At 36.0% G+C, this 22,936-nt stretch overlaps 1 protein-coding gene across 1 annotated transcript in view; it reads right to left on the bottom strand.

Moving 5' to 3' along the window:
• Positions 1-22,936, bottom strand: part of LOC139975161 (uncharacterized) — a 50,120-nt gene that overhangs the window by 23,069 nt on the left and 4,115 nt on the right. Inside the window, exon 2 of the mRNA XM_071982821.1 lies at positions 622-1,235. Coding sequence (XP_071838922.1) covers positions 622-1,198 — 577 coding nt within the window. The 5' untranslated portion in view covers positions 1,199-1,235. The remainder of the gene's footprint in view (positions 1-621; positions 1,236-22,936) is intronic.

Genomic DNA, 22,936 nt, shown 5'->3' with positions numbered 1-22,936 from the left:
ACAGAACTGGCATGTTCTTACAATTATAGGATAAAAAACTTGTATCCTTCAGATGATAGATCATCCTGTTCAATGTTTGGATGAATTTACTGACGGTGTTTTTGGTCCCTCAATATTTCAGGTCAAATCCCACAACTGCCCACAGCAGTTACTTGAATGACTTCCCGTTCTCAATTATAGGAAGAAACCCCTTACCTTGCCCCATCCATCTGTTATATATGTCATTAATCATGTAACAATTGTGTGTTTTATCAAAGCGAGTCTTGGCACTTGGTTGTGGGATCGACATGTTTTTATCATAAATGCGATATATACGATATGTCGTACGAATTGGTCAATCATATACTTACTGACTGACTATACATCCGATTATGAAACTGTGGGATGGAAGTTCTATTGATTTTCGTGTGTGGTTATGCCTAAATCATGTAAAATTGTGAACGGTATAGTTGGAAGCAATTTGCCGCCCTTTATTTCTGTAATTCGTGCACTCAAATCCCACCTACGTCACCAAGTGTGAGCCTATAGTGTACAGTGACGAATATTATTCAATGTTTACGTGATGTGAGATAACATGCAGCCTATCACGTTATTAGGCAATGATATAACGGTTATACTTACTGGCTTCCTGTTCTGAACTATAGGATGAACCGTCTGTTGCGTCGTCTGCTATATCCGCCTCAATAATCTCTGCCGCCTTTGCTGCATCTTCACGTAACATGTCTTCCATAATGGCGTCCTCGACGAGTCGATTTAGAAGATCGTTGAAATCGGCATTTTGTTCGACTCTCTGCCCGATACTCATCTGACTATTACCCTTTCCTGCTGGCGCGTTATAGGCCTCGTTGATCCCTCGGGAGAAATCTGGCGTCCAAGGCGGTGGTGGGAGACCATTCATATCGACAAGGTTTTGGGATAAAGACGCATCGTATGGAATTATTAAATCATCGTAATCAACAACATCATCACCATCATCATCGACTAAAACATAGTTACTATCTATCCTGTTGTCAAGGCTACCAGGTCTTCTTGCCCCGTCGTACCGTTCCAGGAATTCTAGTGCCTGGAGGAGTTCCTCACCGTCGGTCAAATCTGAACGTTTTCGCGCAATTGGACGTGAGAAAGTGATGGCGGAGGTGAAGGCAATGTCAGCGAGGATGCAACCAAGTATTATAACCATTATTGATTGCCTAGCCATTTTGACTCTTTCCTGTTGATGGGCGGCTGATTGAAATCTGTGAAAGTTAGAAAACACAAAAGTACATAATGTCCCCTGTTTTTCACATGGCGACATTAGTTTTTTTTATTCTTCACATATAGGTAGAACTATTACATTTCCCCCATACCAGGCCAATGAAATATATCCTCTATCTCAAAACATTTCAGTTGGTCTAGCTGATCATATTTTTAATATAGCTTGATAAACAAAAATAACTTCCACTCAGTACGTTGTAAGTGGAGTAGATATATGTCTATAGATGCAGTTTTTATGTATCCAGTGGGTAAAATGAATGGAGCAAATCAAACAAATATATTTATTTTCAAACAGTATGATTTTATAATACACCAATCTGTGCTTGGTGCATAGTTATAATATACCTTGTTGAGTTGTATAACATACTAGGTGGGTGGAGTACAGCCGCTTATGTAGACTGCTTTCTTTGTACATCCACAAGGTAATGCAAGAAAATTTAGTTTAGTAACATAGCTATGTGTTTTGTTGCAATCTTGAAGCAATTTTCCAACCCTGTGTAGACAATCATGCAGCCTTGACATGCGTCATAAATAATGCATTATCTAATTATCGGAAATATTAATTCAGATCTATAGCAGAACAAAATGGGAATAGTGTATTTGTACTATCGCTGACACTATCTGTCTTTGTCTGCTGCTTGATCGAATTTTCCTTTTCATCATCCTATACCGATGCACTTTTTTCCCGATGATTGTAACCTTCGAATGTGGATATTCCCGGCTCCCTGGTTTACGGTTTGTTGCAATTTGACTATGGCGTGCAAGGTGAGAATAAAACTACTGCTCCTCCTGGCCAAAAATGCTCTTAGTCGGATCCGAGATCCAAGGGGGTGTACATCTCCCTTGTTTTAACCTCATACAAACATTCAAAGTTATTTATGAGCAAACCCTTACCTGTCTAGACCTAATTATTACTTTATAAGTAGTTTATACCTAGTTTATAGTACAGTGACTCAGAATGCATGAGTTGACATTAAAATGTCAATTGTTTACTTTCCTGTGCAAGTGACAACCCAGACACACCTAAAAAGTAGCTGGCTTCGACGACCCCAGGGCCGCACCCCCTTCTTGATATAAATCCTGGATCCACCTCTGGCCCATCCTTAAAGGTTCATTGCCACTACCTAAATCAGTCGGGGGGGATTCTAGAAGCCCCCAAGTTCCCCTCGCCACCTTTCAAAACCTTGTGAACGCCACTGCTATACTGCAACACCTACCTTAACATACTAACGGATAGGATTTTGCACTGAAGCTTCGTGTTGTCGAATCACTGTGCTAAGTAATTTGCTTAGCTTACATCCAACTTTATATCTCAAGGTAAAAAAGGTATTCAATGTTACCTAGCCCCTATATTAGATAGATTAAAATCAATCCCTTCACACTTTTGTGTTACAATATTTATTTTTTTCTCTCCGCGGGTATATTTGATTATATTTTGCACATGCGCATTAAGAATCAGGACACGGTATATTATATACAAGCTCGTATAATGTTGCCATGTGTAACAATCGTTACGTTCCAATGTTCGTAAATTTTATTATACATATCCTCCGCATAGAATAATAGCGTTTTACAGGTCGGGTGCACATTTTACGTGCTAGTCTCAAAAATTAGATCGATATGCTTTTTCAAGTTTGTCAACGAACAACCGTGCGTATAGCGATATATGGTAAAGGAACCAACTCAGGTGCGAGCTGCCCTGTTTAATAACGCCCGAGATTTTCACTGTTGGTTATGATATAACTAGTGTGTTGTTGTCAAATGTCAACACTTATTTACAGCCTTTGAAATATACGAGCTAACTGTCACGTGCTAACATGGTTTTCTTGTCATTATGTAAATGACATAGCCGTTCAATGACGTAGACAATATTTGTTTTGTTAAAGAAAGCCTCTTTTCTGTATGTGCCATATTCAACAAGCAATGTTCAACAAGCAATGGGTGATCATTCATTGACTAACGTTGGTTGAATATTAATGTAAGAGGAGACGGTATAGAACCATTGTTCATTGCCATGGAAACCCATTAAAGGAATAATAGCACCAAAAGTGACTACACAAACTGTGACCTCATTTCAAGCCATCGTATTTACTTTCGTGCTAACAAAGTCGCCTCAGTTCTTTGTGTTCTAATGACTCTCCTCAATGTGATTTTTTATAGTAGTCGTAACTATTGTTTTGCTTTGCCTGCATGTCACCCCTATTCATTATTATTATTATTATGATTATTATTTCTTTGTGTATGAGATGATATTGTTCCATTAAAGCCAAAGCGTCATTTGCACGTAAAGTATAGTGAGAACTTATGAAGACCTTTTGCATTGAACAGCCTATAGCTATAGCTTGTGAAATTGGAGTGAGGCAAAGATATATATTATATGATTATGTTGATCAGAAATCAGTTTAACAACAGACACAGAGTAAATTGATATTCGGAGCACACTTTCTTTCTTTTTTATATCAAGATTTGATTACATGCAGTGAAAACCTCTTCCAGCCTGGTGCTCTTCAAACCTGGTTCTCCCGGACTATAATTGGTCGCCCTAATCAATTGGCCTAGATGACACTGATATTACATCTATAGCTATATAGGTTTGAAACCAGTAAATAGAGATCATAATTCCACTTCCGCCCTGGTCGTAATCTATAACGAACAATACTTAGTCTTGTTTGTTGCATTACATTCTATAAAGATCAAATATAACACCATCCAACTCGAAGTCCTTTGTGGATCAGAAAGTCGAATGTCGGATGCGATAAGTATAGTGATGAGATTCATATTAAGTGCAATGGAAAGTTCTGAAATGAACTGTGAACGAAAATCAAAGCAGAAATACCAACCCAAAAACAAACAAAAACAATGGCACAAATTTGAACCCCCTTAGTATCAAACATCATTATTAAACATTCCTCCTTAGTAGTTATCGGCCAACGTTTGTCCTTCTGCCCCCGTCTCCTTTGCGAAGCTTATGAAACACTTGGTCAATATCAAACTCTTGTAGTATTTAATTTCCTCGTTGCCAGGCAACGGGGATCACACGCAGTTCCGTCTGACAGTTTCATAAAAGAAGTCATGCCAACGTTAATTTATAAGTGTTTTTTCCACGCACCGTGTCAACCGTCGTGGGTGTAACTGTGATCAAGTTTATGTGCGTCTTAATTGTTTTTCTCCCTATTTCTGTTGGACCAGTTTATTTACAAGCCTATATACTCTTGAAAATAATCCCACTCACTGCCAAAACCATCCATTATTATCCCCAGATAAAGATAATAAGTATAGAAGGGTAAATTTGATTCTATGTTTCTCAGTTTACAAAGAAGAAGAAGAAAAAAAGTCATTTTTTTTTTGCAAAAGATAGTTTGCCCTCGGCAGGTGACAACCAAAACAAGTACAAAAATGTTAAAAGTTTCTTTTTAATTTACTGTTATGGAAACGAGCAAAAACTCCAGCCAGCTTCAAAATTATTGTTTATCTTATGAAGATGGTTGCATTCTATATTATAGTTATAGACATCTGCCTTGACATATGCACGTTGCTATAGTTCGTTTCCTAACTATTTTGCGAACAGGGTCAATCTGGGGTCAATTTCGGTTCATCTATAGAGAAATACAAAATTGTGGGCGCAACACCGGAAAGTGGTGCTGAGTAAAATGAGCGATGGGATCATAATGGGGTGGGTGGTGGGGGAGGTGTAGGCGGATATCGACATTGACCTGCATTGGTAAGGATATACAATATCGAAAATCATATCAAGTGTTTTACATTCATTCGAGATATACAAGTAAAATTAATAATGTGCTAAATTGGATATGAAAGGGATGTAGGGTGGGGTAGGGTGGGGTTGGGAGTAAGATGGCGGAGGGGGGGGCGACTAACATGGAGCAATGGTAGTTGTCAATATTATTTATGATACCTATTTCATATTCCCACAACCCTTCATTTCCCAATGATATATACCTTTCTGTTTATGAATCTCTCCTTCAAGAACATCAAATTTGTAATGTATATCAGAAAACACTTTGGTGTATACGCACTATTCTCTATACAGCTGAATAGAATATTCATAAGTCAGTGTCACGCAACCTTGTGTAAAGTTAAATATGTTAATTCGGAGGTTAATTACAGTTTTAATTCAGTAATGTGTGTCTCTATAACTATTCATGATTTTTGTAATTGTGATGCACCTGACAGGTGCTAATGCGTCTACTGTTGTTGTGTAGGCGTATAAGATATAACATTTGTTAGTGTCATAATTTGGTGTAAAAGAAAGTGTGCCTGACGTTTCTAGCAGTACTAGCAGGGTCTTACTTCAGAGGCTGAATGAGTGTTATAATTTTTATATATTCTATATTCATAGACCTAAAGCCTGGTAGATTATACCGCGGCCTATATGCTAAATTTCGATTTGAACGGAAACAACATAAGATCATGGTAGCGTGCGCACCCATTGTTTTTCGCTTTTTCGCGTTTTCGATATATATATATAGCCTAGCCAACAAAGCTGCATGGAAGGCGCGCTATCCTATCGGTAACACTGTTCCTATGAACACGGAAATGTCATTATTTCATGACACTTTAATTCTGTATTATGATCTTGTTGAATGCGAGAAGGAGGCTTGCAATGTAAACAAGTTATCTAAGGATTCCTACAGAAAGGACAGTAAAATAAATGGAAATAATTACATCCTATACATAGACTGAGTTACAAACACACTCTTAAATCGAAACTGAATGAGCTTTCAATAACTCAACGCAAAATCTGTCAGAGGAATAATACTTGTTACGTTATATTTCTAACAACCTATTTGGCATAGAATTACGTCTGCCAGTTTCTTTATGATTTTATAATATCTTGTGATATTCTGTGGACTTTTACTTGTCTCTTCTTACTTCATTTACACACTAGTCAATTTTTGGTTCACCTTACGATGACCTTTCATTCTTAAGTTCAATTTATAGCTTTCTATTTTATTTTTTTCTATCAATATTCCCCTCGGGTTTGAATATTATTTGTGTGCACCAAAACAAAAATATCGATCGGTTTCAGGCTACAGCAATCAAAACAGACATAATATCAAAGAAATCAAAAACAAAACAACACATACCAAAGCCAAGAAAATCCTGTACGTATACATAAATGATGCCAAATATACATTATATTTTATTATCAAAACGTACGCCTAACGCTTGAACAAAACACCGGAAGATAACGTGTACTTCTTCAGCGCTTACTGCATGATATTGGAAAACCAGTTTGAGCCAGAAGAACCTTCATAGCCATAATATTCAAGCTTCAAACATGTAAACAACTTTGAAGGTTATATATACGTACATAGTCGTCAGATCTGCACCTTTCTAACGTCACGCAGAGATGGTCTCAGAAGACATTTTCGTAAACCAAACCTATTCTTGATCTTCAATACACTTCTTTCCTAACGGTCAATTCAGTGTTAATCGCATGATTTTTGCGAAGTGGTATAAATAATAAGTTAGATGTCGAAATTTGTGAAGCCAATTATTTCTCGTCAGGTCTATATACATTTCTGATAGAATTCACTGATTTACATCCGTGGAAGGGAGATGTGCGTTGATACTGTTATCGTCCAGGTCCCTGAAGTAATATGAATAGCCTATAGGCAACTTAATACAAGTTAGATATCGATATCTGGCTAAGAAAGGCTGCTAGGTAGGATGACTTGTCATAAATTATCCATATGCTATGTTGATGCATATCTGGCTATAAGAAAGGCTGCCAGGTAGGACGACTTGTCATAAATAATCTATATGTTATGTTATATTGGCTAAAGAAAGGCTGCCAGATAGGCCGACTTGTCATAAGTTATCTATATGCTATGTTGGTGCATGTCTGGCTATAAGAAAGGCTGCCAGGTAGGATGACTTGTCATAAATAATCTATATGTTATGTTATATTGGCTAAAGAAAGGCTGCCAGATAGGCCGACTTGTCGTAAGTTATCTATATGCTATGTTGGTGCATGTCTGGCTATAAGAAAGGCTGCCAGGTAGGATGACTTGTCATAAATTATCCATATGCTATGTTGATGCATGTCTGGCTATAAGAAAGGCTGCTAGGTAGGATGACTTTTCGTAAATAATCTATATGTTATGTTGTTATGTTACGTTGGCTAAGAAAGGCTGCCAGATAGGCCGACTTGTCATAAGTTATGCATATGCTATGGTGATGCATATATGGCTATAAGATATAGGCTGCCAGATAGGACGACTTGTCATAAATTATGTGTATGCTATGTTGATGCATATCTGGCTAAGAAAGGCAGCTACATAGGCCGACTTGTCATACATTATGTGTTTGCTTTGTTGATGCATATCTGGCTAAGAAAGGCTGCCAGGTAGGACGACTTTTCGTAAATAATCTATATGTTATGTTGTTATGTTATATTGGCTAAAGAAAGGCTGCCAGATAGGCCGACTTGTCATAAATTATCCATATGCTATGTTGATGCATATCTGGCTATAAGAAAGGCTGCTAGGTAGGATGACTTGTCATAAATTATCCATATGCTATGTTGATGCATATCTGGCTAAGAAAGGCTGCCAGGTAGGACGACTTTCCGTAAATAATCTATATGTTATGCTGTTATGTTATGTTGGCTAAAAAAGGCTGCCAGATAGGCCGACTTGTCATAAGTTATCCATATGCTATGTTGATGCATATCTGGCTAAGTAAGACTGCCAGATAGGTCGACTTGTCTTAAATAATCTACATGTTATGTTGTTATGTTATATTGGCTAAAGAAAGGCTGCCAGATAGGCCGACTTGTCATAAGTTATCTATATGCTATGTTGATGCATATATGGCTATAAGGAAGGCTACCAGATAGGCCGACTTGTCGTAAATAATCTATATGTTATGTTGTTATGTTATGTTGGTTAAAGAAAGGCTGTCAGATAGGCCGACTTGTCGTAAATAATCTATATGTTATGTTGTTATGTTATATTGGCTAGGAAAGGCTGCCAGATAGGCCGACTTGTCATAAGTTATCTATATGCTATGTTGATACATATCTGGCTAAGAAAGGCTGCCAGATAGGCCGACTTGTCATAAATTATCCATATGCTATGTTGATGCATATCTGGCTAAGAAAGGCAGCCAGATATGCCGACTTTTCGTAAATAATCTATATGTTATGTTGTCATGTTATGTTGGCTAAAAAAGGCTGCCAGATAGGCCGACTTGTCATAAGTTATCGATATGCTATGTTGATGCATATCTGGCTATAAGAAAGGCTGCCAGATAGGTCGACTTGTCATAAATTACATACATGCTATATGTTGATGGCGGAAGGAAAGCATTAGGCATCAAAGGAAAGGAAGATGTTTATGCATATCAAAAGAGAACACCGTCAGTTTCCAAATTTCTTAGGGGGGAAATTTAGGATACACTCAACTTTATAGAAGCCAAATATCACCAGACCTTGTTTTGTGCAGAAACCATATACATATAATTGCAACCTCTCGGTTGTTACTAATATGACGAAACCTCTTCTTGTTTACATTCATTCGCAATAATCATCTGTTTCGCTGCTAGTCAAACAAGGCTATGTTTGTCGCTAAATCTGTGTTCACAGCGAGAAAGCCTTATACATCAGGGTAATGATTACTGGTTTCTAGGAAGTCACTAACTAGGGATATCTGATTTCGCCGCCTCCTTCGGCAGAATATCCGCAGGTACACAGAGAGTGACACAACACAACAACAAAACAATCCAGGAATATTTGCATAAATGTTCGGGAAAATATCACGAATTTCTTGCTATGAAAGTCGTTTGATGATTCTCGTCGGAACTAAACAGACATCGATGTATATATGTCAGGCTTGTCAGCAACAATCTATAAGCTTGAAGCTCAAAATTTCAAAGCTTTGTAATAATAATAATAATCGGTTTTGTATGTAAATGCCTTTCTAACGATATTTGTATTTATAACGTAAGTTAAATTATAGTGATTAACAGTGTCATATTACGTCATATATGTTTGGATTGGAAGACATTCATAATGTCATGCAGAAGAAACGGCCAATTTGATTAAATTGTACGATAAACTGTGGCTAGTATAATATTTAATATAGATATAAAAACTCAAATCAATATCATCTACATTAAGTATCTCGTATAATTTGGACAATCCAAATTTCCGAAACCAAGCATATATGAAGCAATATGCAACTGTTAATCACTAATTAAGCAAAAAATCACGTTATACATACACTACCTTTAGTAAGGAATTTACATACAACACCGATTTTTATATTTATAAAAGCTTTGAAAACCGTAATTATTAGTTATTAAAAACACATCCGTTATACCGGTGTTCTGATGACCGGTCATTGTAATAGTAAACGGATAGTGATTATCTAGTCCTGTTTACATTACAGGAGAAATTGCTTCGCGTGTTTTCGTACATACTTTTTATACGTCATAAAAGCACAGCGTTCTATCTACTTCCCAAGAAAATGATAATCGTAAAACTGATTTGGTTACCTGCTTTCGGCAGGGTATCCTTATACATATTTATAAGGCTGACTATGACAAGACACAAATCAACCGATATCTCCATTTGCCGGAAGCTTTACGAAATGTTTCGAGAGGTATATTACGACCCAAAAACAATTTACATCTTGCGCGGGCGCCCTTCAACAAATAACGAAGACTTCGTTCCAAATTCAAGTGGTTTTCGACGTTTGCACTACTGCTATAAGGTTGGTTCAAAAGTTTACTGTAGATATCAATACTAAAAAACTGCTTTGCCACATCAGATCGAATCAGTGTGTTATAAATTGTATAGTGACTTCATTGGCATACACGTGTATTGCGGCAGTCGTAGGCGATCGTTTGTGTATAACAAATGGGAAAGGAGAGATGCCTCATTCAAACTTTCCCGTCCCTACCCACGGCGGGGGAAGGCGGGGGGCAGCCCAATGGAAAGACGGCAGGAGGGGGGGGGAAGCCCAATAAAAAGAAATTTCAAGAAAACATGCTACTATAAAAGTCATACACAATTTCACTATGCTTCATAGTATGCTCATTTCAAACATATTTTCTCTCTTTTCTTAGATCTTTACTTTCATTCCCCACCAGTTCCCCTCCCCCAACCCCCTCTCCTCCCCTCTCTCCTTATTTCACCCGCCTCTTGGAGCCGTGCAATGACCTTATTTTATCGTTCTTCCTGACCGTTCGTGAGAGATAACATTGTACAAAATGTTACTCTATTCGTTACCATGTTACTGTCGATGACATAAACATATAATTTCCAGGGTCAAAAGAAACTCTGAATTTCACAAGCAGGTTCAGTTGAAGTAATTTTTCCTTTATGCCAGTGCAAGTTATGCCCAAAAAAATATATCAAAATAGGCAAACAAGCCTACCGACTATCTATACAGAAGCATACTGTTGGTATACTTATATAGCCTATGCCTCGATATACATTGTCCTTTGTTGTTAAGTAAAACTAAATTTGATTCTATACCAGTTAGTAGAGTTGCTTCTAATACATATTCATTGCCTATGAATATTCATAATGAAAGCTGATGGAAAAAAACTCTTACAACACTCCGTCCTTCCCAGAAGTAACAAATAATTACTCGCACCTTTACCGATTTGTTTACATCAGTGCCAACGTAAATTCGCAACGATCATTGCCGCAATCTCCACGAAACGATTCTATTTCCTCTCTCTCTCTATCTCCACATCTCTCTCAATTTACGTTGTATTTCTCCTTCGATGAAGGACTTGGAATGTCTATTTGTTTAATCAACAGAAGGTAAAAGACAATTTTTTCCCAACAAGAAAAAGTCTATGCGGGGACTCATTACGTGCTCTTGTGTATATACAATCATTACAAAACTCATTGCTGTTTATACACACAAGAGTTTTAGATGTTGTTTTTCGGAGAAACGTTGATGACGTAATAAAACGCGTCAATGGGTGACAATTCGATAATGATTAAGAATGTTGGATTATTAACCTATAATCTTAAGGGTAATGAAATTCTCGCGGGAAGTAAGAAAATGCAATTGTCTGGCCAGCATGACGTTACTTGGTATTTGTTTTTCGATTTTTCAATTATTTCTGTCATTCTAGCCTTTAACCTTCCATGGATACCAGTTTATATATTGAATTCCTGGTACAAGATGTTGCATAATGCTTATAAGAAAAAACGTCCGTTGTAATAATTCAACTTTGTTAATTTATATGTAACCATTTTGAATTTATAGGGAGGGGAGGGAAGTGGTCAAGGGAGTGGTAGGGGTCAGTCATGGGAGAGTTTTATATTGGATTTCTGTTGGCAAAGTCGACGAAATGACGCACATGTATACACGTCTGGATGGTGGCTTTTTTAGGGGGGGGTGGGGTGGGGGTGGGAGGCAAGATCACAAATTCTTAATTCCAATTAAAGAGTGGAAATACAACTCTAAACTAGTATCAAAGATAATGATTATTAAGAAGAGTGGAAGTCACTCTTATCAAAGAATATATATATGTATATATTTTCCAACTCACTATACGATTTCAATTATATATATATATATATATATATATATATATATAAATATATATATATATATATATATATATATAAACGGATGGATGATTGGATAGACACACTTGAAATATTGGAGCAAACTTATTATGTACGTACCGTGAAAGCTATAGCGAGTGGGAAACGCTTTACAGATTCTACAAGGTATCCTCTCACCAAGGAACGAACGAGAAACTCATTTATCATAATTTACATTAATTTATCTGCCCCCAAGGTTATATACCCTGGTAAATCTACCGCTGATGTGGTTAAACACGTCCACCAAGAGAATCGAACGCTGATATATTTGCTTTAAGTGCGCAGTGTACACTTGCTAATGGTAATTCATCCAAGGACGATGAATACATGTAGTGGAGACTCATAATCAATAACACCGCCGAATCCAACTTAAATTTACCCGAAAATATTGTCTGAGAGCATATATAGTTGAACTCGAATAAATTTCCGTAAGCTCTTTTTGTTGTTGTTGTATACTCAAGCTTAAGTGAAGAGAAACTATAAGTTAATTCTTCAAAGAGATATGTTTCGATGACAGTTAATGAACAATTTATGGAAAAGGCAAGAAAACAAATACAGTAGTATAAACATAACTAACACCCGACATATATTATTTTGTAACCGTCGATATAGTTATTGTTATGAAGTTTATTTAATGTATTTTGGCTAAAACTTTCCTTACTTTAGACAATGTTTCATATAGCGTGAGTTATCTGTGATGTAATAATGAGAGATGTTCTGAAAACGTTTTTTATTATCTTTTCGTCCGCATATCTAAACAACTGCATTGATCTTAAATATTGCATAGCTGTAAATGTGTATTCATATTTCAAGAATTCTTCGAAATATAGTTCACCTATCTTGGTTTTTTGTCCTGAAACTCATTCAATATTCTTGTATGGATGAATGGTTGGTGAAACAAAGAAGGAAATAAAAGTCACTTTCAGCTCAAAACAAAACAAAATTATATTATTGCAGCAAGAAAAACTTGTCATCATTTCTAGGTTTTCACTCAGTCATGAACATATATTTTCTTTTGGGTGGGGAGGGGGGGGGTGGAGTAGATGCGCGACTTTTTTTGCCACTAGATTATCCTTTAATATTCACAGAGACGACCTGAAGTGAAAGAATTTCATGTCTAAGAGCCTCATGGCTTAGGATAATAATCGTTATCATACCAACCTCTCTCCGGCATTGTTCTCTATTACCAAAGATTCTCGCAACTTTATGCTCTTAAAATGCCCCGTTTGAATAGTGGCATTGAGTCTGGGATTATCCCTTTAAAATACAGACACACGAGCTAACCATTAGTACCATCAATAACTCAATGGGATTGCAGCTACTGCGCTAGGCAAATGGTATTTACTCACTTCAAACAAAAATCCATTCGATTGCCTAAAATTTATTTTGCATTGACAAAAACAGAAGTCTAAAAAAGAACCCGCCAGAATTCCCAATGCAAATGTCCTTAAGGCTTATTCCCAATGCGTCAAGAACCAATCTCTATACCATACATTCTATAAATCAAATTTACTTTAACGTACCTTTAAACATTCGCAAAGTTAAATTACGAGATGGGATGTTGAAATTATCGTGCTTTGAGCAGATGGTTGAAGAAACCATTGAATGCAGAAATATTAGCAAAAAAAAAAAAAAAAAAAAAACACGTTTGAAATGCCGAACAACGTGTCGGTATTTTGATCATATATTTATTGATATATTTATATCAATATATTTCTTATTTCTATCAGTATATATATATATATATATATATATATATATATATATACATATATATATATATATATATATATACACATTCATATATACATACATCTATATGCATATATACATACATGTATGTATGCATGTATATATATATATATACAAATATACATACATGCATACATACACGCATACATACATATATACATACATACATCTCTCTTTCTGTCTCTGTCTCTACACCTTTCGCTTCCTCTTTCTTTCTTACTTTAAGATGACACGACAAAAAACCCAAGAGGTTGAAGACTCACAAGATGACGTATGCTTGGACCATTCACCCAGCCGTTGGTGCTTATACTGATATTTATAGCACATAGCCTGCAATGACTCAGTATAGAGTATATAGCGTATGTGGACGTAAGTGTATAGTAGAATTATAGATGGAAGCCATAATTATTTACGTAGACGATGACGTCACAATCGATTGGTAAAGTGCAATGGCGTGTACCTAACTCTTTATGAGAACAATTGTGTAATTAGCCACATACGTAATTAACATGCATGAGGTATACAGGGAACATTATAACGTGGCAATGCATGGTTTGTTATATATATATATATATATATATATATATATAATTATTAAATATATATATAAATATATATATATATATATATAGATATATGTATATATATATATATATGTATATATGTATATATAGATGTATATATGTATATATATATATATATATATATATATATATATATATATATATATATATATATATATATGTATATATGTATATGTGTTTATATATGCCATTTGTCTGTTTGTCATACATGTATAGTTTACTTAACTACTTGATTTATTTATCTCTGTAGATTCTTCTTAATAAATGTAATTTGCCTTCACAAATGATTTGATATGTACAATAGAGAATATCTTATTCCCACGTGAGTGCGTGGTGTTTTTTTTTTCTTTACTTTTATTGGTCGCGGAAAGGGAAGTTGGAATACAAAGAAAGATTTTCTAACAGGTAAGTATTTACAAGTAAGCAAAAGGCTAATCATAAAAAAATTAACCGTATGGCGTAATAAATTATCAATTATAATCAATAAATATTTCTATTAATAAACATGTTACCATGCTCTGTGAAAGTATGCATGCTAATGACGTACATTAACGTATTCCAATATAGTAACAAATACCAAAAGAATACAGCTTCTATATGAAAGAAAATGCTTGTCACCGATCGCCTACGTCGTTCTCCAGTTCCAGTCAAACCATAAAACAAAAAATTAAAATCAATAGGCACTTGAAACAACTATATAATCATAGTGTGGGCGTCATAGGTCATACCGTGTATGACATCACAAAAGATGACTGTTCATATATATGTATATATATAGGCACACTTACCATTTATCGCATTCATCTGCATTGGAGTATGTATGATTTCAATTAAAATGGGACAGGGAAGTGGGTGAGAAAATGATGGAACACTGACATCATCAACAAGGGGGGGGGGGGGGATACCCCGTTTTCAGCACCACGTTGAAACGATGTGGTCTTTTTGATGGCTTTGGTCAAGTGTGTTGAAAGTGAATGCACAGAAAGTGGGTTAAGCTTTGTCGGAAGCTACAACAGGGCGCGAATCTATACACCCCAACCCACCCACCCACCCACCCCACCCACTCCCTCTTCAGCCTCACACAACAAACTTAAGAAATTTAACTCTTGAAATTTATATTTCACCGAACCATCCACTTGTCCCTATACACATTCTTTCTTAGTATCTGTGGAATTGTGGCGTTACCATGGTTTTTTCTCAAGACCGACGGGAAGTATGGAAATCCGAGTTTGGACCACTCTGTTTTTACTTAATTCTTACCATGTATATGACGTATGGAAAATGCCTAAGGTAAAGATTAGAAAGTAGTATTTGTTGTGGTGCAAAGGTCAGTTGCGGATCCAGGGGTGTGGGGTTGCACCCCTCCCCTTTTGAACCTTTTACACATAACTTCAAAAGTAGCTATTAGCACATTGCTGCCGAACCTTCAATTTTTCATAGATCGTAAATGACATATTGAAGGCGATGTATAAAGGCCTATTTGCAAAGAGAAATCCTTAATTTCAATAATATAATTAATATTCAACGTCGCTCAAGTGTATTATATGCACATCAAGATTTCTCACTCTTCAAAATATCAACAACAAAATGCTCAGAGGTGGAGTATAGAACCTGAGAAGAAGAAATAAAGTGTTATCCACTTAAATAATACGTCATTGTACAGTTCCAAAAAAAAATTGAAATGAGATCTCATATTTTTTTTCTTTATTTCATATCTTTTACAATGCATTGTAAAGAATCAAGCTCTTTTACCACGAACATGTAAAGCTATTAACAATTTTATTTTCGGAGGATATTAAAAACTTCTGGATGTTATGGACTGATATTTTTGTGAAGTACGAACCGTCGACCCTTGAAAGAGTATCAGTGAGCTGAACAGCTTCAAAGAAATAAAACGATGGGTAATAATTAATCCACGGGAATTATTACACTGGTTCTTAAAGCTTGCAGAAAAATGTCATAAAACTTTTATCCAGCCGAATAAAGAGAATGATCAATTAATCGCCTCCTTTTTTAATTACCTGTTGTTGTTTTTTTTGTCTTTCAAATGTGCGTATAAAAAAACATTCATTTAACCTTTGGCATTTAATAAGCTTTAGTACGGACATTCAAAATCATTTTTTTTTTAACTTTCTTTTTTAATTGCTGCTAAGTATTGACTTCTTACGGCTGAAAATAATGTGCCAGTTTTGTTGGTCAATAAATCAATAGGTTGAACTATTTTAAAGATGCACTCCTCTGCTTTATATATGTAACCACGAACGAAGTATGCCGTCAAGTATTTGCACACACACACACGTATATATGTATATATATATATATATATATATATATATATATTATATTATATATATATATATATATATATATATATATATATATATACTTTATTTGTTGAACCGATGTGGGTTTTTTGATGGCTTTGGTCAAGTGTGTGGAAAGTGAATGCACAGAAAGTGAGTAAAGCTATGTCGGAAGCTACAACAGGGCGCGAATCTCTATACGTGACCCCCTACCCCTTCCCCTCCCTCTTCAGCCTCATACAAAAAGATCAGCAAGCACATATATATAGTAGATCGTAGATGGTAATAAAAGTTTCAAATTATGTACTGCGATGTAAACTTTTAGTTACTTTATTGTATAGTCTTGAAACCAAGCCCATCTAGACTTTAAATTGATTCCGATTCTCGAAGCAGTGATTGATCCTGCAGCTTCTTATTATTATGCAACAGTATATACAAGAGCTGTATAGAGTCTAGAACTATAAAGAGTGCTTCAATAGTATCTTACTCTATCCAGCGCACTTCACTACGCTATCGCTACACCAATGAAAATAGGCTCTTGAAGACACTTAAGTCATTTCAACATATTAGTAATCGAGATGGAAACGTTCAAAGCGCCATTAAACAAATGAAGATAAGAGTTCAATTTCTACGAATTTCTTCCGTTCTGACGTAAAACCCTTTGCCATAGGTTTTTTCGCTCGTAAGAAATGGGAACAAAGTTTCTTGTGTGCGCCCGCGCGCGTGTGTGTGTTTATCTAGAGCAGTGGAACGTTTTGTTCAGCGTGAGGCTATGTTGAAAGGATCGAGTCATAATGTTATGTGAGTAATAATGTTTGTGTCAGCGCCATGCTAATTAATACTCTAACAAAATGACTCACAGATAACAAATGGTGTTTAGCTTAAATTCATCATATTCCGTATTATTCCCCGAGAAAAATTGCCCTATGTAAGAAGGATATACCTGTTTTTAGATTTTATTTAATCTGCACAGTTATGTAATGTATACCGCCATGCATATTCATTTCTATGACTCACGGAACAGTTGTGCATTGTTATATATATATATATATATATGTGCGTGTGTGTGTGTGTGTGAGCGAAACAATGTATTTTCTTCTCCTTTCCGCTTTCACAGCGCCCCCTTCCCGTTCCCGTACCCCTTCCCTCCTTCCACACAAAATGAGAGGCAGAGGGAGCAATTTGTGGAGGACATTATAGCATAATCACTTTTATCTTAACTTCATAGACCGACATTTCAATCCAATCTATCTGAGTTGACTCTTATTCGATTATAAGTAATGACAAAGTGAATCTAACCTTAGATCGAGAAAATAAATCCGTAATTGAGCTAACGCGATAAGGTCGATAGATGACAGAAAATTACCACAATAGTGTATCAAACGGACTTCTTGGGTTTTCACATCGCTAGATTAAAGGATGTTTCATTATGACAATGTATGTGAATTTATAAATGAATGGTTAATAATGTATCTGGCAACAATAGAGGAAATGATACCACCGTAATAATATGATTTATAATTGTTCAGTTCAATTTATGCCCACTTGTGTAAAGAAACACACACACAAGGATGACAAAAGTATTAATATAAACAAAAATGGGGAGCAGAGTTGAAGAAGCTATAGATGGGTTTACAGGCAGCAAACCTTATACAGAATTGAAAGCCAAAGATAAAGAAAGCAATATAAGCAAGGGGAATAGAGAATATAGAAAGAGGGGAAATGTCTTTATATCATTGTCCCTTCTACTACTATAGGTTTTAATGTTGAATATTGACGTCTTCTTGTTAAATATCATGTATACAATGTCAATTTTCCTGCCAACAGAATATCATTTTATTAAACGATGACATTTTAGATTAAATCGGTGATTAATAGTGATGTAAATACTGATTAATCCTGACGAATCGTGATTCATTTTGAACTAACTGTGATAACGGTTGCCCTTTAATCTGAAGATTTCTTCCGTTTCGTAATCCCATTAGCCTACAATGGAGGTCAAGGATGTGTTTTTCATTCTTTTTAAAACTGCATTTGTTTAAAAGTTAATTCTAAAGATAGGAATATAATAATTCATTTACTGAGAATTGAAAAAAAAAATCTTTGTTCCCGTTGATGGTAAAAAAGTGTCTGTGCAAAATATCGACCATAATCAGCTAATTTGCATATTTTCATTTACATATTTCTAGCTAGTTACATAACTTATCACATATTTCCTCTAAATACTACACAACGTTTTGTATAGGCACCAGCTGACACGGGCGTTAGAGAGAGTGGGATGCCGTCCCCGGGGAGGGGTCTTAGGGGGAGGGGGTTGTTTATGTAAGATGGCATATAGATGCAAAATGTTGCTATATTTGGCAATGTTTTGAGCTAATTACACAATGACTTAGAGAAAAGGGGTATACTGGCTGTGGCATGGCACCCCCCACCCCGACTGGTACCCGGGCTGACCCCCTTCCCCACCCCCACCCCGCTTGGTACGCCACTGCCAATATCATTCGTCCTTTGATTCTTTCGATATAAGTTTGGGTTCATTTAACCATGAGCAACACGTACGAATTGAACACTCAGTCGCAAATAATATTTCTTCCGCTAAATGCGTTTTCTTCTACTGTGTTCTTGTGTATATTTACATAACTATAAACTGAAGTGGAGTGAACTATATATATGAATTGTATGGTGCAATCTGGCGGAAACACCCACCTTTATGATTTAATACCCTTATTTTGTTTGGAAGTTCACCCTGAAGCTATATCAATAAAAAAAATATAAAAAAAACCCCATCAAAAACGATACTTTGCTATGCGTAAGTAAAGCTCGCCAAATTCGTTGTCGTAGGATGATGGTACATATAAATTATTTGGGTTAGATACACGTTGGATGCGTTGTTTTGAAAATGAGTAGAACGAGTTTGAAAAGACGGCCTGACCGAATTAATGATCGATGAAGCTGTATAAGCATAATAATGTAAAGGACTATTCGCCGCCGACATTTTATTATAGGCACAAGACGGCACGCAAGTGTGATAAGGTGATATTGGGGTCGGAATTGACTCTCCGGGAAATTTGTTTAGGAACACGTCTTATTATTACTTAAAGTAACGGTAACAATTCTCGCGTTTATTTGGGTTTTTCGTTCTTCTACGTCTTACAGTTTGACACAATACATGAGCTGATGTCGGCGGTTAGTGGATGAAGGCGTGGCGAATTACTTGGTTTGTAGCCTTGCTTTGAATGTCTTTTATATGTTGTATGCAAGCAGGGGGAAGTGGGTATGACCAGATTCCTCAAGACAATTATATTTAATTATATTTTTTATATTTTGTTTTTCTTTATACTTTGCCGTGTACGTAGAACAATATAACAAAGGTCAGTACCAAAACACAATAAAGTGTGGTCGTATATTCAAGCGTATTCCAGTAGGCCTCTATGCTTATACTAACTTAGTCATAACGCATGTCTTTTGTCTTACTTCTTGATTTATAAACAAATGTTATCGTTGTTAACAAACCTCCACCTCCATTTGTATATGTTGTATATATTTCGTCCATGGCAAAGGTAAATTATCGTACGCCACAGCGGGTAATACTTTAACAAATGAATCTCACGACATGTGGTAACATCATATACGGCTAGTATATAATGTAAAAACGTCACCTGCTTTAACACAAATATTTTCTGCGAAACTTGAAAATATATAGGGATTAAGAATGAACGAACACGGGGGGCCTTTAAAACTTACCATGAGATCCAGAACAGATGGCCACAAAACGCATCGTAGATTTTAAGTTTTACTCGTGAATTTCTTTCTTTATATCTATACATAAATTTTTTTATTTCCTTTTTTAAATTTTGTCATAAGTTTATGTTTAGCGTTTGTTTATCTTACCCTGATCGTTATGACGACAGGACCTGTTATTATCAAGAGAAGAGCTATATGTATCGTGATTGCTTTCGCCTTCACGTTAAAGTTTCTATCTTATATAGAAAGTAACGTGTATGCTATATATAGCACATTACGTCATGACAAGACATGCGCAGAACTTCGTATGTATATACTTCCAATAAAGTATCAATTGCATGCAAATGGAATTTCTTCCTATATCCTTGATTACTTTCTCGATAATATGGGAAGGAAAATCTAAAGTGTTATTAAGAAGGCAGGTGTGATTGGAGTATTTGGAAAACACTTCAAGGGACTCACTACGCAATTAGTGACGTAAGCAATATCAGCGAACTGTATCGTAAAATAACACTTTATGGAATTAGAAGTATAGGTTTATGTCATATCCTATATTGTGTTCATCTCAACTATAAGTACTGCATATACAAATACATATGGGAAGATCTTATACCGAGTTATAGCCTGACAAGGGCAAGATGAATGTCATGGTTTCACGAATGCTCTATTCGAACCGAACGAAATTTGTCGAAAGAACGAATGAACATTTGAAAAGGACTAACGAATAGTGACAGCGTTTTCAATGGAAGAGTATAAGGACTTTCCCTTCCCAACATCAATTTAACAACACATGACAGTTACACGTATACAGGCCTCTTGCAAACCGACATCAACCTATACTGTTTGTCTACCAAACAGTTGTTGCCCACTATTTCGGTAATATTGTTATATTTTACAGATGTAACCGACATAATTTTAATTAATGAAGACATTCCAAACACAGCACTCATGGCGTCACCGATCTTAACGGTCCTTCAAACAGAATTATGATGAAGAACAAGAAGTCCACAATGTTCGAACTGTTTTTTTTTTTTTTAATAAATATCACAGCACGTTAAGCTTTTATCATGCAAAGTGAATAAATCTTAATTTCTTTCGAAAGTAAGAGCTCATAGAGTGAACATGTTGAGTGTGAAGTGCGGTACCCGAGAAACGTGACAGTGCGGTCTAATTTATTTCTCAAGTCCTAATGGTATTTCACTTGACTCAAGAAACGCCATGTCCTTGTAACGACAAAGATCTAAGATTGTTTATTAAGAGAAGTTTTGTTTTTGTTGTTATGTAAGCTAAGAATAATATCACGCCGTAATCTGTAGTCGCACTATGCACAACGAAGTTCATAGCAGATGTAGAGCCTATAGCAGCTGCGTAGCCTAATTTACGCATATAAATCTGGGCAGAAGTTGTCATTGTCTTGAAGGGCCCTCCATACAAAACACGCCCGTTACCAATAGGAGGATGTTTAACACGAGATGTGTGGGGAGGGGGGTGAGGGGGTTGACACCAACTCAAACCCCACCCCTCTACCTACAAAATAAACATCGCAACTAAAACCGATAAACATACGAAAGTGTGTTCCGTTGATCTTGTAAACTACGCATGCGTCCAGTCATGGCATTGTCCTATGATAAGGTTTACATCACAAGAGATATTCATTGTGCGCATGAACTAATAATCACGCGGCTTTTGTCACGAAGTTTTAATTGGCTCATGCAATGATTACGTGACGTTCAATTAATCACGTGGTATAACAATGGGAACGTTAGACGGTTCAATGTTATAATGTCACACTTTGCGTTCCATGGGGATCTTTTCCATCATACTTTGTAATTAAAGCTATTTTTCACATCGGCAGAAATAACCGTATAGGCATAAGAGACAATCATAATTCACTAATGTTGCTCAGCAGATGTGTGAAAGTAAAAAAATATCAAATCATGCTTTTTTATTTATTTTTATATTTACAAAGATTAGGTTTGTAGCCGTACTTTATAATTTAAGTTGCATTTTTTTTAAACCGTATGCCAGATGTTCATTATGTTATAATTGGAGAGGCATTTTTCTGCTATCCTCTCTCATCACCAACCCCCACCCCCCCCTCCACCCCACCCCCTTCCTGTCATCACTCCTAACTCATTCCGTCGGCTTTGATTTCACCTTGACCTCGTCATCCTTCCTCTTCTTCTTAAAGTTAATATTTGAGATTAAGAGAATCGATTTTATTTTCTGACCTTAATTTTTAATTTTTTTTCCAGGTTCGTTCTCACAGCGGGTTGATAAATTATAATTCTGTTTTGTGACATTTTTTTCAGTTCAATTCAGAACAAAACCATATCTCCCTCTCTCTCTGCCATCTTTCCATTTAATGTCAGAAGGCGTGGTCAATATAAACTGTTTTATTACTGTGGCTTATTATAAAGAAACATAATCAGTACAACGTCTTGACAAAAGCTTTGATAACGAAAAGAGAAATAAATTCTAAGCCGGAAAGGTATCATACTTTATCACTTTATTGGTGTGCTAAGTTTCTTAGGTTTATGCACAACCCAAAAGTCAATTAAGACGGCATAGCCTGATGGTAGTTTCATCGAAAAGAAACGTATTAATCAAAAGAGATTTGAAGTCAGTCTAACTCTTGTGCTGTGTTTGACCTATTGACTAAAACCGCATCAGTGAGAAGTGTGTGTGTGTTTTTGATAAGC

The sequence above is a fragment of the Apostichopus japonicus genome, chromosome 10, assembly GCF_037975245.1.
Source record: "Apostichopus japonicus isolate 1M-3 chromosome 10, ASM3797524v1, whole genome shotgun sequence".
NCBI classification, from domain to species: Eukaryota; Metazoa; Echinodermata; class Holothuroidea; order Aspidochirotida; family Stichopodidae; genus Apostichopus; species Apostichopus japonicus.
Note: the sequence above shows the minus strand (reverse complement) of the source record. Positions and strands in the feature narration are given on the sequence as shown.